Source organism: Macrobrachium rosenbergii, chromosome 13 (genome assembly GCF_040412425.1).
Source record: "Macrobrachium rosenbergii isolate ZJJX-2024 chromosome 13, ASM4041242v1, whole genome shotgun sequence".
NCBI classification, from domain to species: Eukaryota; Metazoa; Arthropoda; class Malacostraca; order Decapoda; family Palaemonidae; genus Macrobrachium; species Macrobrachium rosenbergii.
This window is the reverse complement of record NC_089753.1, coordinates 22,754,832-22,771,689: the sequence shown is the minus strand read 5'-3', so window position 1 is coordinate 22,771,689 and position 16,858 is coordinate 22,754,832. Positions and strand designations below refer to the sequence as shown.

General features: G+C 34.7%; 1 protein-coding gene across 7 annotated transcripts in view; it reads left to right on the top strand.

Moving 5' to 3' along the window:
* LOC136845011 (sorting nexin-14-like) overlaps nucleotides 1-11,447 on the top strand; it is a 42,907-nt gene extending 31,460 nt beyond the window's left edge. For 6 of the 7 annotated variants that reach the window (XM_067114684.1, XM_067114679.1, XM_067114683.1 and 3 more), the window contains 6 exons: nucleotides 1,949-2,118; nucleotides 5,506-5,744; nucleotides 6,398-6,582; nucleotides 6,976-7,140; nucleotides 8,768-8,958; nucleotides 9,161-9,823. In XM_067114684.1, the coding sequence (XP_066970785.1) occupies nucleotides 1,949-2,118; nucleotides 5,506-5,744; nucleotides 6,398-6,582; nucleotides 6,976-7,140; nucleotides 8,768-8,958; nucleotides 9,161-9,250 (1,040 nt within the window). In that variant the 3' untranslated portion in view covers nucleotides 9,251-9,823. Of the gene's footprint in view, nucleotides 1-1,948; nucleotides 2,119-5,505; nucleotides 5,745-6,397; nucleotides 6,583-6,975; nucleotides 7,141-8,767; nucleotides 8,959-9,160 lie in introns of all 7 variants that reach the window. The other variant, XM_067114678.1, reaches the window with a different exon arrangement.
* Nucleotides 11,448-16,858: the final 5,411 nt, after the last annotated feature.

The window sequence follows — 16,858 nt, the reverse complement described above, 5'->3', positions numbered from 1 at the left end:
TATATATATATATATATATATATAATGCCGTTATCATGTGTAATTTCTCATTTCTTTCATTGCTACTTAGGCCTATCATTTTGATGCCTCTATGAAGTTAACTGAATATATAATGCTTATATTTGTATTTTATTATCTAAGTTTCTAAAGAATTAAAATTAGCTAGAAGTTCAACATTAATTTAGTTAATGCTAAATGCCAGCAGTGAAGAAGACTACCATGCTCATCAGTGGAGAATGTCCACTCCTCATCCATCGCAAAGATGACTCAGACAGAAATCATCGGCCACTGGATTATATCATAACGCAAAACCCTAGCCTCTATTCTTTGTGTTTCGCTGATATGAAGTGTTTCTTGGCAGGAGTATGATGAAATAATATCTGGTCTCATGTAGCCTGTTACAGATGGTTTGAGCAGCAACTTGAAGGGAGAGCGTAATGTTCTCTCTTTACGCAACATCGGTAGTCAGGGGGAGTTAGGAGCTCCTTCAGTGATCATCCGATGATGATATTTAACAGTAGTGCAACAATGAGGTTGTCCTCCAGTTTTTACAATGAATTTATCATGTTTCCTCATTCTCTCTGTTGTTGTATCCGTCTATACATGGTTGTTTTATTTACGCTAAGCTGCCGAGCAATATCTTTATAGAAACATTAGTCTTATGCAAGCTAATGATTGTGGTCCGACTTAGTGATGAGACATTTTAAACTTTTCCTGCCCGAATGTGAGTCACATAACAACATATGACGTTATGAGATTTTTTCTTTTTTGTTTTTGACAACCATAATGGTTGAATTTTTCTTTGTATATATATAATTTCATTGATGGTTATTCAATATTATTTTATTAGTCAATAAGCTTTTATCTGATTCGAAATATAGTTTCTTCTTTGACTCTTTGCCCAATCATCTGAAGTGAAATTTTTCAAAATGTTTCATTTTTGTAATATGAATTTTTCACTCACCATTCTTTTTATATTGTTAACCGTATGATTAATAACCAAAATCGAATAAGAAAATTACATTTTCCTTGTAAATATCAAAATAACAAATTACTGTTAGGTGAACGAAAACTTCTGGAACATGTTGCAAAACATTTTTGAGTGACTGTACATGTCTTGAAAGTGAAGGAAATGGCAGAAAAAGCTGATATGTAATAAAAAATATCAGGAACATTCCCCAGAAATGATCCTCATCTTGTCTGCTGGTTTGTGCAGTATTTATTTTTTTTTTTTATGCACGTCATCAGACTCGAAAGAATAAAATTCGCATGATGTCTGTACGAGTCATTGGTTAGCGAAAGTGTTAAGGACTTGCAGTGTGTTTACAGTGCTGTGTTTGCTGTCTTGTTTATTTTGTACTTTCAGACTTGTTAATACAGTTGGGATACCTTTTCTGAGATGTTTGTAACTCATGAAAAATTCTGTTTTAATGAGCCTCCCATAGTTTCTTTTTAAAGATACTTTTTCTTGTGCTTAGTCTGGTCTGTCAGGCATTACTTGAGGTACACTCTGGGGTGATCGCATTCTAAAACATGTCAGTCTCTCGAGGCTTTATCCATTTAGGAGGATAAACCTGTATCTTTGGTTAAGGTTAGAATCTTGTCTGTTACTATGCACAATTCCTGTTGATCTTGGTTACTAACTGATCTGATAGTTCTGATAAGTGAGTCCATATTGGAGTTTTCCCGAGCATCAGAGGGATTTTGTACGAAGTCTCAGTAGTACCTGTATAGTGTTGCATGGTTATATAATAACTTTTGTACCTTCTCTTTGTTGAAACAGAACTTTTGCTTACACAGAGATAGTGTTTGGTTTAATACTACTTGTTAACAAGTTTTTATCTCATTATCAACTAGCACTGACAGTAAGTGCACTTGTAAATTATTTGAGGGTGGTATATTGGAAAATATTGTAACAACTTAATGTATATCCTTTTAAATCTTTTAGCGGAACGTCCAGAAGAGGTGCATTGGGAAGTGGAGAGGCGTTATCATGAATTCTATATTTTGGAAAACAAACTTACTGAATTCCATGGAGACTTCCAAGATAATCAGTTGCCACCCCGAAGATCTCTCTTTACATCGAAGGACATTGGCTTCATGCAAAGTCGCAGACAGGTACTGTATAATTGTATGCATATTGTGCTGAGGTCGTGAGTTACAGCTTAGTGCTGTGCAATACTGTTAATTGTATTTTCATTTTCATGTAAAAAATCTATGCTAGCATTAATTCGGTTAAGGAATCTTATTCCACAAGTAAACACTGACTTTACTTCCATGCTGTTTGATATTTGATTAGAAATAAATTCCTCTCATAGGGCATTATGTTATTTTTAATTTTTAAGAAGTCATTAGAAAAACACTTTAGATTTTGATGCAGTTACTTGATGGGCAGTAAAAGAGTAAATGAAGCAGCAGCCTTGATAAAGAAGACAGATAATGCTAGACTACTAGTAGATGAAATTACAGGCAGTCCCCAGTTATCAGTGGGGGTTATGTTCCCGACTTCATGACAATAACCGAAATTGTCAATAACAGCAGCAAAAATCAAGTTATTGTCGTTGCCAGACAGGCGCTGTAAAACCGGATGATCACCAATAACCGAGGCCACTGATAACAGGGGACTGCCTGCATCCTGTTAGTAAACACAGAAAAACTTACAGAGTTCATTAGCAATATATACAGAGAAAAGAAAATTTGATTGTCCTTGCGAACCCATTAATTAAATATAATTATACTCCATATGCAGTGGGCACAATTGCAGCAACGTAATAGGGTGATGTGTCATTCCTCTGACTTCTTCAAAGTGAATTTGGTTACCATGCTTGCCAGAATTAAAACATTTTTTTCTTAGATATATCTTTTCATTTGTTTATATGTTACTTCACTCTGTGCTGTACTAGGGGTTTGGTAAGTTTATTGCTACTTAAAGCCTTTTTATTTTTGTTAGGCGTCATGTTTGTTGTCGCTGTGTAGCTGTGAATGATCAGTTTTAAAGTTATTTCACCTAGCTTAGTCTCTATCAGGGTTTGTTTGTTTACTTAGTAAATATTTTGACTTTTCACCAGTGCACTTTAATGAGTATCTTTAGCTCTCCATTAATTTTTCAGCTAACTTGTTAGTTTTATGAATTACTATATTTGTTATGATTTTGTGTACCTTTTCTATTACTTACATTAGTCTTCAAGGGAGAATATTAATCTAATCATGCTTTAGTATACTTGTGTTAGCGGGGATGTAGTGTCTTGCATTCCTTTTAATATGGCCTGGACAAAGACCTGCTTATGCGGTGTACTATGTGTAGGTGTTAACAGTGTTCTGTATGTACTGATCCATCAGTCAGTGATTCCTGTATGCTGAGCAGCATTTTTATAAAAGTCATGCCAGTAGTGCCACAGTTGGTGATTCATTGCTCTGCAACCAGTTTTCAAGTCTCAAGTCTTCAGGTCAGGCTTCCTCTTCACAATAGCACAATTCTTCACAATTCTCCAGTCTTGGCCTGTCTTGGTTTCTCGCCCGATGAAGTTTTTTCTCCACGGATGTCTCGCTGCCCTGGTGATCTACCAGTCATCCTTGGGAGGGATTTCTGGTCTCCTCATCCTCTGATCCTTCCACTTATGTTTTCATTCCTCTTGCTCTGATCCTTTCTCTGGCTGCTGTTCCATTCATTTCTTCATTGAGGGAAGTCATTCATTTGGGTAATGTTTCCCTGGCTAGACTCAAGATGGCTTCCGTGGCCCTCCAAGGCCAGTTTCTTGCTGCAGTTGAGTGATCTATGAATGAGTTAATTACAAGCTCACATCTTGTTACTCCAGCTGTGATGATTGTTCTCTCATTGCAAAGGTGCATCTTCATGCTTTGGTTTTTTGTTTTAAGGTCCCTCTACCCTCTCACAATGCTGTTTTGCTTTTCAGTAATTCCATTCTAAGTCGTCCTTTTGTTCCTGCAGTAGAGGACATTCTCAGTTTAAGTTAACATCTAGAGTTTCTCAGAGAAGATGGAATCCTGGTGTCCCCTCCAGTCTCCTCTCTTCCAAGTAGGTTTTGATGTCTTCTCCAATAGTCAGCACCTGTTCTTCAACACAGGTCTTACCTAGCTCTCTTCTGGTGGTTAGACTATAAATCTTGGCCACACGACAAGCCTCTTAACCTGATTCCCTTTTGGATGGAGATTGTTGTGCAGAGGGTACGTCCTTGCTTTGATAAAACTTAGGGAAGTATACTTTCATTCCAAAACCACCCACTCTCCAGGAAGTTTCTTTGCTTTATGTGGCAGGGTAGTGTGCTCCATTTCTGGGTCTTTTGGTTTGGTTTGTGTATGTCTCGTGAGTCTTTATGAGGACTGCAGCTCCTGTTGTCACCTGGTCTTGTCCTCTAAAAGGGATGAATGGGAGAAGCACCTGTGGCCTCTTCTGGATATGTATTGCTGCTTGGTCCTCCAGATTAACCTGATGTCCAACCTGGCCCCTTTCACCTATGTAGTCTACTTAGGGATGCATATCAACACTTCATGAAGTTGGTCCTCCTTTTTGGGGACAGGAGTTTCTACATTGTCTACAAGTGGTGATTCAGGCTGCAGCAGAGTTGGTGTCTACATGTCTGGTGATCTATTCTTCAATCTTCATTTGGTTGGTTTGAATGGGAGTGCTAGTCACCATATCCCAAACTCCAGGATGTAACTTTAGAGATGCTGGTTCCTGAGAGATGCTTTCTTATTTGTTCCCTCCAACTGCTGCTGTCTTGGGTTATGTCTTCTATTGATGGAAGTCTGGTGTTTATAGTTGGCTCCTTTGTGGATCCTGACTGCACATCTGGGTCTACTACACTTTGGAGATCACAGATCTTTTGCAGGACAGTGACTTATGGGTCAGGCATTTCTGGTAGAATTGATAAATTGGTTTGAGTGGGTCTGCTTCACAAGGAGTAAGGTTGTTTTTGTGATGACAGTATTTGGTTTGTATAGAAATATTTTTCATTGTAAAAATATGTAGATCTCAAAGATTATAAAAATAGGTAGATCTCACAGATTATAAAAATAGGTAGATCCCAGTTTGTGAAAATAGGAAGATCTCATAGATTGCAAAAAGTGTTAAAATAGGTAGATAACAAAGATTGTAAAATTAGGTAGATCTGGAAAATTGTGAAAAGATTGTAAAATTAAGTAGATCTCACAGATTGAGATGCTTTGAACATGTGGTAGGAAGAGATGAGGAACAGTTAATCAGCAAAGTAGTAGATCTGGATGCAGCAGGACAAAGACTAGTAAGAATGACAGGAAATCATAGAAAAAGGGCATAGTTGAAAGCTGAGACTAAATGTAAATCCATCCAGAAAGTATACAGGGTGGCAGACAGTGGAAAAACCTCATGTTTAACCTTGTACCGGGACACTGACAAAAAAAATTTGTGACGAGTGAAGTGATAGCTTATCTTATCTCTCATATCTTTCTTTGTACTTGTATGATGAGAATTAGTACATATCATGATTATTTTTTGTCTTTATTTAGATCTTTGAAGAGTTTCTTCAGAAGTTGCTTCAAAAACCAGCCCTGAAAGGATCCCAGCTTCTTTTTCTTTTTCTGAAGACCAAAGATGAATTTACAAATACCTACTTGCCTGATGTTTCACTCGGACGCTTGATAAGAGATGTTCCTAGGAAGCTGATAAAAGAACGTGGACAGCACCTAGACGCTTTTATCAATGTATTTTTATCATCAACTGTTACATCCAATAAGAGTAAATCAAAGTAAGTTCATTTGTAAAACTGTTGAAATTGAGTAGAAATTAAGTCTTTATGGAAATATTTGTATCATTCGGAACCTTTCATGCATGAATTATAGTTTCATAAAGCATGGCATTTCCTTGTGTCCAGAAGATTGCATAACTTCATAGTCCTTCCTATGGGGAGGTACTGCTTAGAGTGTGCCTCACACAGCATGCTGTAGGTACTCATCCTTTTGCCTCATACTTTCCATCTATTTAATTTGGTCACATGCACGTAGCCATCTAATTTCTTTAATTTTACTTTGTATTTTTTTTTATATTTTGTGTAAGAACACATCATCCTTTGGGGGAGCTAGTAACTAGAAATGAGACAGAATGGTCCATATTAGGCTTCTTTATAGTAATAATAATTTATAGTTCACTCTTTCACACAGGATTTTATCATATGGTGTTTATCGTACAGTAAAGTCATATGATCACCTGCAATGTTGACACTGCCAAAATTACTGAACTAGCCAAGTATAAATCTGTGCTTCAGTTTCTCTGAAGTAGTAATATTTGTATGAATCAAGAAATGGATGCAATATAAATTTATTTTACTCCTCAGAAATACAGTAGGTATTTTTATGTGATCTTTATTCATAGAGGATTTTCTGTTTCCCAATTGTTTTAAAGGTTGGACTGGGACGAAGTTTCATCAGGTACTGACCATCCAGATAACACTGAGCCGTCCAGAACTCTCATTCACAGTCTGTTTGGTAACAATGCCAAAAGTTTACCAGCACCTTCTCATGAGCCTGCTCCCCCACCCCCAGCCACCATGAATGTTGTTGGAGTGTATGACACAGTTTTATATTTAGGTAGGGGAAAATTTGCTTATTCTGAGTGCACTACAGAAGAAGTAGAAATTTACAGGATTGATATATTTTATTCATAATTAGAACAATACCGTATCAGTATTTTATCATGTTATTTTAGACTATTTTTAGGTTTCACAGAATACCAGATTGTACTCCTTAAAGTGAATGTTCACCTCTCATAATTTAGGGTTACAAAGAATAGGTTTTAACAAGTTAGTGAGCGAGATGTTTGTCGCTTACAACATAAAGTTAATTCAGAATAGCTTGATACAGTACTGGCTTTTGTCCTCAGTTAAGTTATAAGCCAAGATATGAAACCAATGAATTTTTTAAATGTTTCATAGAGAAATGTTAAACTTCTTACAATTACCAAATTGTTTCATTCTTCCCAAGTGGTACGTGTGTATGGCCTCTCAATTTCTGCATTACGTTGGTGCATGTGCATACGGCTGTTAGCTGGCAGTACTTTGGATGCAGCAGTCAGTTGGTTTTTGAGAAGGAAATTGGCACTTGCTCTTGCTCCACCCAGAATAATCAAACTCATCCACCTTGTGAGAGGTAAGTTGCCTACTAGGTCTTCCATAACTTTAAATTGTTGGTCTGTTTATGCTGCATCAATTGTTGTAACTTTATATCTAGCATCAATTGTTGTAACTTTATATCTAAGTGTAGATATACAGTAGTGCAAGTGATGATTAAGAGGATGTCAGGTACCTAGGAGCAAAATTGTCCTTACTTTTACTGTAGGTTAGATAATTTTACAGTGAATGAAAATTTTAAAATACCTCACAGAGTTTGAATTATTAAGTTATGTATACTTCTTGCTCCAAAACCCAAGGACTGTCCAAGAAATTTGGGAATACAGCACTAAAGAAATTACCTTAATTTGTTATGACTAGGCAAATTGTAAAATTTTTGTGTTAACAAAAACATCAGCAATGAAATGCACAAAAAAACCTCAAGGAAATGCATATGTATCTCAAAAAATGAAGAAAGCAGAGCATGAAAGATGCTTGTAAATTATATGCTATTTGTGACTTTAGAAAAATGCACTAAGAAATTACTTGGTTTGCCACAAACTAAGTATATATTATCAGCCCTTCTGTGTTCCATGAAACTGTCCCAAATGTTTCTTTCCCTCTCCAAAAGTCACATTATTTGTGTGTCTGTGAGGGCATTAACTGCTCTAGTGAAATTTTCAAATGTTTTTAGCTAAATGCGATCAATTTTTGAGGATTTGTTTCCATTGGCTTCCTTGAGATTGTTTTTCACTCATTGCAAAAAGGCGAGTGGTGAATTTTTCCCTGGTGGTTTTTCCTTTATTCTGGATAGTAGTTTTCAAAGAAACTTTTGTAAATACTGACCTTGCCTGTTCAAAGAGGAGGACCTATTGCTGTTGTGCTTCAAGTCTAGTGTTAGGTTTGTGGTTATGGTTTAATTGTCTGTACAGTATTCAAGTTTAATAATTTTGTAGTTGATAAGTATTGGCTAGTTAGCAAAAAGTAAGCTAGTTAACTTGTTGAGTTCTTATAGGTTACCCTTACATTACTCAGTAAGGCACAAGTTTCCATTGAGATCTATTACAGATACCTACAGGTACATCAACCCCCTTTCCAGATGCAAGCAAAAGTAAAGGGTAAATCCAGCTAACCATCTACACATCTAGGCTCCTAATTTCCTGTATTGGCAGATAATGATCATATCAGATGTGTTTCCAGGTTCAAGCAGACCTTGTGACTTTGCTCTACAGAACTTGACTAGTTTTGGCTTTTCCTTCATTGATTTTTGCCTTTTTTTTTTCACTGTTTATTTCTCTCGTATAAATCTAGGGGTGCCACTTGCCTTGCTGCTACTTGTTACTGTAGGTCTTCTTTATTTTAAAACACTCATTCACTTTTTTAATGAAAGTACTGTGAAAAGCCAAGCCAAGCAGCTTCATTATGACAGTTAAAGGCTATTTTTCATTATGACAGTTAAAGGATATTTTATGATTAATGAGTTTGTATAAAAACTAGTTTTCTTTTAAAAACATAGTTTCCTTCCTAGGTGTGGTTTATAAATATATTAATTTTCAGCTACTGTACTCTAATGTGGTTACTGTAGTAGGGTAATATCAAGATAATTTATATACCATAGCAGATTCAAGTGTTACAAAAGTCATGCACTACAAAAATTCTATTTTCAGATGCCCTGTTTGTTGATCCACCTAGTGATCGCTCAGATGCAGACCGTCGCAGTCGAGAGAATGAATTGCGAAATGAAGTCATAGCATTGTTACCATCTTGGTTACAGAAATTCCTGTTTACTGAGGACCATTACAATGAGGGAGCTAATACATTAGTAAATCTTTTTCAGCAGCCAGTTTTGAACAAACAGGTAAGGGCACTTCTCAGTTGAGTGCTTATTGTTTTACTTAATGAAATTTTCTTATACAGTAATCTGTTGCATTTTCAAATAATGTACTTCATGACTAATAAATATAACTTGGAATATTATTCTGTTTTGTGTATGGATTAAGCTGGAGAATTAAACTTTCATTTTTCTCTCTATCAGACCTATTTGTTTTTTATCTTTAAAGCTGTCTTATGTTCTTCTGGATGCAGTCATCAACCAGCTATTTCCAGAGTTGTCTGTAGAACCTGAGCTTTCCCCATTCCTCACTAGTTGAGGACGCTTAAAATAATTATGTCCTAGAAGTTAGCATACACTTGTTTGCCATTCAAGACTTAAGGGTACTGTTTTAAGTTATCCAGTGTACACCATGTGCATATTAAAGTCCTGACGTTATTTTCTAATACTGTAATTGTTTTGTGGTAATTTGTGGTTGCCAATTGTTTTATTAATGGCCAGTAAACTTTCTTTTCTCAAGATGCTGTAAGTTTCAAAGTACCCAGTGGAGTTGTGCAGGAGTGTAAACTAGTACTGTACTGTATATCTTTTCCTTTCATATTTTGGGATTAAGACATTAACAGGCTTGTGTGAAGAAAATGATGACAAACTTTTAATGAAAATGCCAAATTGGCAATCTACATTTTTTACCTCAGCATTATTATTGAGGATATTAACTTTTGCTTCTCATTAAATGTGTTGATGCTCAAGGCAAGGAAAAACCCTCCTGAATTGATAGGAATATGTGTACGCATGAAAGGAAGGTCAGGTATCTTTGCTGATAGGTAGATCTTGCAATAATACAGTATAGTATATGATGGCATACAGGACATTTTTTTCCAAAAAAAAAAAATCATGTATATCAGAGATATTTAGCATATATGTGAATGGACAGTGGGATGTTAATGAGCAACATCATCAATTAATCAAAATGTAACCTAAGACTTAGGTGGTCATATTACACAAAGACTTCTACGTTTCTTTTAGCTACAAATATAGAAGACTGTTACTCTTCATGTCATTGGCATTGTATGAAACTAAGATCAGTAATTATGTGGAAACTGAATGTACTAAAGAACAACATAAGCAGAATGTGTTATGTTCCTGATGTAAAATTTGTTAAGCATTGGATTTGATAAATATAATTCAGGTATCTGAAGGTAACTATATTATTCTACTAATGAGGCAGGTAGTTATGGAAACACTTGAAGAGGAATTTTCAGTGACAAGACTACAATAGAATTTAGGACTTTGTCCATTAAACTGACGAGCACCCACATTTTGTAAAGACATGTCCTATATGCTATCACATACGGTTAAGCTGGTAGCTTACGGGAACAAACTCAGGAATGAGTTTCAGTGTATTTAGTAATTTTGGTTTTAAGGGAAGACATTGGACTAGATTGTAAAACTTTGTTTTTTCCAAACAAGGCAGTAATCATGTGTACGTTCCACTTTTTTCCAAACAAGGGCAGTAATCATGTGTACGTTCCACTACTTTTGGTGCAAGTAAGTTTAGTTTAGTTGAATCTGTGTAGCCATTTAAGAACAAGCACCAGAATCCAGATGATCACCTTTAAATGTAAATAGGCATTCATTTAGGCAGCTTTTTCATCCTGATTAAAATGGTTGTAAAGTAACCAGAAGTAGAACAGTCAATTTTTTTGTTCATAAAAGTTTCAGTAGCCAGTATATAACATTTCTATAGTTCCTCATAATTTATTATAGTTGTATAGTCACTAGAACAATATTAGCAAGAGTCCCATTATGTGGTGATATTTTAATTATGCTCTTGGTTCAGTATCCTGTATTTTTCATTTTTAAGTTTCTTTTGGTTGTAATGTAATCTCTTATTAAAATATCTTAGCATATGCAACATAAAAACTTAGTGAGAGGAACTGTGACACACCACCTACCACCTAACCAATGGAACAAAGAAATATGTGTGTAAATGCTTGTTGCCATTTGTTCAGTATGCAAGTGAAGCCATTTTGTATGCCCACCTCTTAGCAATGTCATGGGTTAACCACTCAGTTTATAATTTCCAATCACTACTACAGCTCAGTGTTCAGTCTGTCTTTTAAGCACTATATTTCCCCCCATTGTAGATCTTCATAAATTGTAAATGCATTCATGAGACAAGAATAAGATTGAACTTTGACATCCAGGTGTTGGGATAAAATTCAAACCATTGATGAATGCCACAATACTTCACAGCTTATAAAATTATAATAGTTAGAGTTTACATTTTTGGATTTATTTTAAAAATTTGTTGTTCTGGAGTTATGAAACTAGTCACTTTACACTATTAGATGTGTATAATCAATCATTTACAAAATTAAACTACAGTATTCAACCATCAAGTTGTAAACTGTTCTAACTGCAGAACAGTTGTAAAGTATATTTTTTGTGAAGGTTGTATTTTTAAATATATGATGAAACCTTTTACGAATTACATTGTAATAATGTTGTTTGCAGATGAAATGAACTGGTTGTAGTCAAAGTATCTTGTATTTTAGGAACACCTTATATTGGATAAAAATGTGGGTGCCATTATGTTGATTTATACCAAAGACTTTTAACATATTTAATCTGAGTTCTGTGATATTTTATATCTGTGCTTATGAGCACAAAGAGTTAATGTACTGCAAAGACACAAAGATTTTTATTTCATGTCTAAATTGGTGTAAAATTGGAAACCAGTGTTTCTCTCACACTTTATATTCATGATATATTTTTTGGCTACATTTAAAGACACCTTGGAAGGTGTACAGATTTTTATTTCATGTCTCTCATTGTTAATTGTAAGAATTGGAAAACCAGTGTTTCTCTCAAGTCTGTACATTCCAGAATATATTCTATGATATATTTTTTGGCTTTCTCTTTGTGCAGTTACTTATTTAATGACATATCAATATCTATCTATATAAATATATATATATATATATTAAATAGACATTTGTTTCACTTCCCCTTTCTTGTGTGCCATAAATCTAATGCCAGGGAATCTGGGTGAAAATAGACTCGTTTTTTCAAAATCCTAATATTTAATTACCTGATTACAAAATACAACCAGCCTAAGAAAATGAGCTATTTTATAAATTTAAAAAAAAAAATGCTTTTTCTGATCATTTACAATTCTTTAGAAATTATGGTGAAGGTCCCTTTATCTTGACATTTTACCTCTTGTTTGAAGCCTGATCAATTTGTCATGACGCATAACCCATGGGATCTTTCTGCAGGGAAAGAAAATCGAATGCATTTTAAGTAAAACAGTGGATTTTGAATGGGAAAAGTATAAAAGAAAATGGGGTTAACTCACACCATATGCATAAAGAACTCATGTTGTATGGGATTTGAATCTGAGACATTCCAAAGGAAATGTACAGATAGAAGTGGTGGATGAACAGGCAGTTTTCACAAAACTCTCACTGCTAAAATGCTGTAGATGAAAACTAGACTGCTGACATTGTTTTTGAGGCTGTTATGATTGCATTATTCAAATCAGATACTGTTTTTTTTTTCAGAAATCCTAATATTTAATAAATCTGATTATATCAATGAACATACAACCAGCCTAAGAACTGAAATTTTCGTGAGCACCTCACCATGAGCTTTTAAATTAAAAAATTATTTTCTTACCCTGTGAAAAACCACTTCAGATTTAAAAAATAAAAAAAAATGCTTTTTCTTGATAAAACACTGCATCAGATGGCTTTTCAAAACTAGAAACTTGATGAAAACCTATCTCATGACATACAACAACCTATCTCTTTGGCATTATCAACATCAGTTAAAAACCTAAGAAAAATAAAACCTAAATCACATCAGATGGCATAAACAGCTGTATAATTTATTTCAAATCCACCTCAGATGGCTTTTTGACATCAGATGGCATAAAACCTAGCTCAAATCAACATCAGTTGGCATAAACCTATCTCAAATCGACATCAGATGGCATAAAACCTATTTCAAATCGACATCAGATGGCATAAAACAAATCAACATCAGTTGGCATAAAACCTTTCTCAAATCGACATCAGATGGCATTAAAACCTATTTCAAATCGTCAGATGGCATTTTTTTCAGTTGGCATAAACCATCTCAAATCGAGACATCATTTTTCAAATCTTCTGGCATAAAACCTATCTCAAATCAACATTCTGGCATAAACCTTTCAAAATCGACATCAGATGGCATAAAACCTATTTCAAATCGACATCAGATGGCATTGATAAACCTATCTCATGTGGCATAAATCGACATCAGATGGCATAAAAACAAAATCAACATCAGTTGGCATAAAACATCTCAAATCGACATCAGATGGCATAAAACCTATTTCAATCGACATCAGATGGCAAAAACCTATCAAAGTTGGGCATAAAACATCAAATCGTTGATAAAACCTATTTTTCAACCCATCTATTTGGCATCTCATGGCATAAACCTATCTCAAGATCAACATCAAACTGTTTGCATAAAACCTAAAATCGACATCAGATGGCATAAAAACCTATTTCAAATCGACATCAGATGGCATAAAACCCATCTCAAATCAACATATTGGTATAAACCTATCATTCAAATTATTGGCATAAAACCTGAAATCGACATCAGATGGCATAAAACTATCTCAAATCAACATCAGTTGGCATAAAATCTCAAATCGACATCAAAAAACCTATTTCAAATCGACATCAGATGGCATAAAACTATGAAATCAACATCAGACATAAAACCTATCTCAAGATGGCATAAAACCTATCAAATGGCATCTCAAAAACACTGCTGGTTAAATCAACATCAGATGGCATAAAACCTATTTCAAATCATCAGATGGCAATCAAATGCATCAGTTAATGGCATAAAACCTATCTCAAATCAACATCAGATGGCATAAAACCTATTTCAAATCGACATCAGATGGCATAAAACCTATAAAAATCAATCAGATGGCATAAAACTATGGTGAAATCAACATCAGGGCATAAAACCTATAAATCAACATCAGAGGCATAAAACCTATTTCAAATCGACATCAGATGGCATAAAACCTATTTCAAATCGACATCAGATGGCATAAAACCTCATCTCAAATCGACATCAGATATTTCAAATCGACATCAGATGGCATAAAAACCTATCAAAAAGACATCAATAATAAAACCTATTTCAAATCGACATCAGATGGCATAAAAACCTCAAATCAACATCAGTTATTGGATCAGATGGCATAAACCTATTTCAAATCAACATCAGATTGGATAAAAACCTATCTCAAAACTCGACATCAGATCCTCAAAATCGGACATCAGATGGCATAAAACCTATTTCAAAAAACCTAATCAAATGGGCATCAGATGGCTAAAACCTATCTCAAATCAACATCAGATGGCATAAAACCTATTTCAAATCAACATCAGACAGCATAAAAACCTATCTCAAATCAAGATCAAAACATCAAATCGTCAGATGGCATAAACCTATTTCAAATCAACATCAGATGGCATAAAACCTATCTCAAATCAACATCAGTTGGCATAAAACCTATCTCTCAAATGGCATAAAACCTATCAAATCACATAAAACCTCAAATCAAATCAAAACATCAGATGGCATAAAACCTATTTCTCAAATCAACATCCAGTTGGCATAAAACCTATCTCAAATCGACATCAGATGGCATAAAACCTTTTCAAATCGACATCAGATGGCAAAAAAATCTCAAATAAAAAAACATTTCAAATCGACATCAGATGGCATAAAACTCTCAAATTGGCATAAAACCTATCTCAAATTCAGATGGCATAAAACCTATTTCAAATCAGACATCAGATGGCATAAAAACCTATTGCAAATCAACATCAGTTGGCATAAAACCTATCTCATAATGGAAACCCATTAAATGGCATCAAACCTATCTCAAATCAACATCAGATGGCAAAAACCTATCTCAAATCACATCAGGGCATAAAACCTATTTCAAATCGACATCAGATGGCATAAAACCTATGCTTCAACATCAGTTGGCATAAAACCTATCAAATCGATCAGATGCATAAACCTATTTCAAATCACATCAGTTTGGCATAAAACCTATCAGATCAAATACATCAGATGGCATAAAACCTAATTCAGATGAACATTTCAAATCGACATCAGATGGCATAAAACCTATCTCAAATCAACATCAGTTGGCATAAAACCTATCTCAAATCGACATCAGATGGCATAAAACCTATTTCAAATCGACATCAGATGGCATAAAACCTATCTCAAATCAACATCAGTTGGCATAAAACCTATCTCAAATCGACATCAGATGGCATAAAACCTATTTCAAATCGACATCAGATGGCAAAATCAACATCAGTTGGCATTCAAATCAAAAACATTTCAAATCGTTGGCATAAACCTATCTCAAATCAACATCAGTTGGCATAAAACCTATCTCAAATCGAAGATGGCATAAACCTATTTCAAATCGACATCAGATGGCATAAACCTATCTCAAATCAACATCAGTTGGCATAAACCTAAATCGACATCAGATGGCATAAAACCTATTTCAAAATCGACATCAGATAAAACCTATCTCAAATCAACATCAGTTGGCATAAAACCTATCTCAAATCGACATCAGATGGCATAAAACCTATTTCAAATCGACATCAGATGGCATAAAACCTATCTCAAATCAACATCAGTTGGCATAAAACCTATCTCAAATCGACATCAGATGGCATAAAACCTATTTCAAATCGACATCAGATGGCATAAAACCTATCTCAAATCAAAATGGTGATAAAACCTATTTCAAATCGACATCAGATCTAAAACCTAAAGCAACATGTTGGCATAAAACCTATCTCAAATCGACATCAGATATAAAACCTATTTCAAATGACATCAGATGGCATAAAACCTATCTCAAATCAACATCAGTTGGCATAAAACCTATCTCAAATCGACATCAGATGGCATAAAACCTATTTCAAATCGACATCAGATGGCATAAAACCTATCTCAAATCAACATCAGTTGGCATAAAACCTATCACATCATGGATGGTCTGATATATCCAAATCAGGCACCCTAAATCCATCAATTGGAAAATCGAATCAGATGATGGCATAAACCTAGTATCTTGGCATAAACCCATCCGAGTAATTTTCAACTCGACATGATGGCATAAACCTATTTTCAACATCAGCTACAAACAAAACCTATTTCTTATTAAAATCAACATTTGGCATAAAACCTATCTCAAATCGAATCAGATGGCATAAAACCTATAAATCGACATCATGTTTGCAAATCAACATCAGTTGCATAAACATGGCATAAAACACAAATCGACATCAGATGGCCATTGTAACATGCAAATCCATCAGATTAAAACCTATTCCGACATCAGATGGCATAAAAACCTATCTCAAATCAACATCAGAGGTTGGCATAAAAACTATTTCCAAATCGATCAGATGGCATAAAACCTATCTCAAAAACATCAGTTGGCATAAAACAAAATAGTCTTCAAATGATCAGATTTCTCAAATCAACATCTTTCCCTATTTTGCATCAGATGGCATGTTATTTCAAATATCAGATGGCATAAAACTAAATTTTGGCATAAAACCTCCAAATCGACATCAGAGCATAAAACCCTATTTCTTATTTTCCAAATCATTGTTTTTAGTGCATCAGATGATAAAACCTTTTCAAATCGACATCAGATGCAAAACCATCTCAAATCAACATCAGTTGGCATAAACCTATTCAAATCGACATCAGATGGCATAAAACCTATTTCAAATCGACATCAGATGGCATAAAACCTATCTCAAATCAACATCAGTTGGCTAAACCTATTTCAAATCGACAT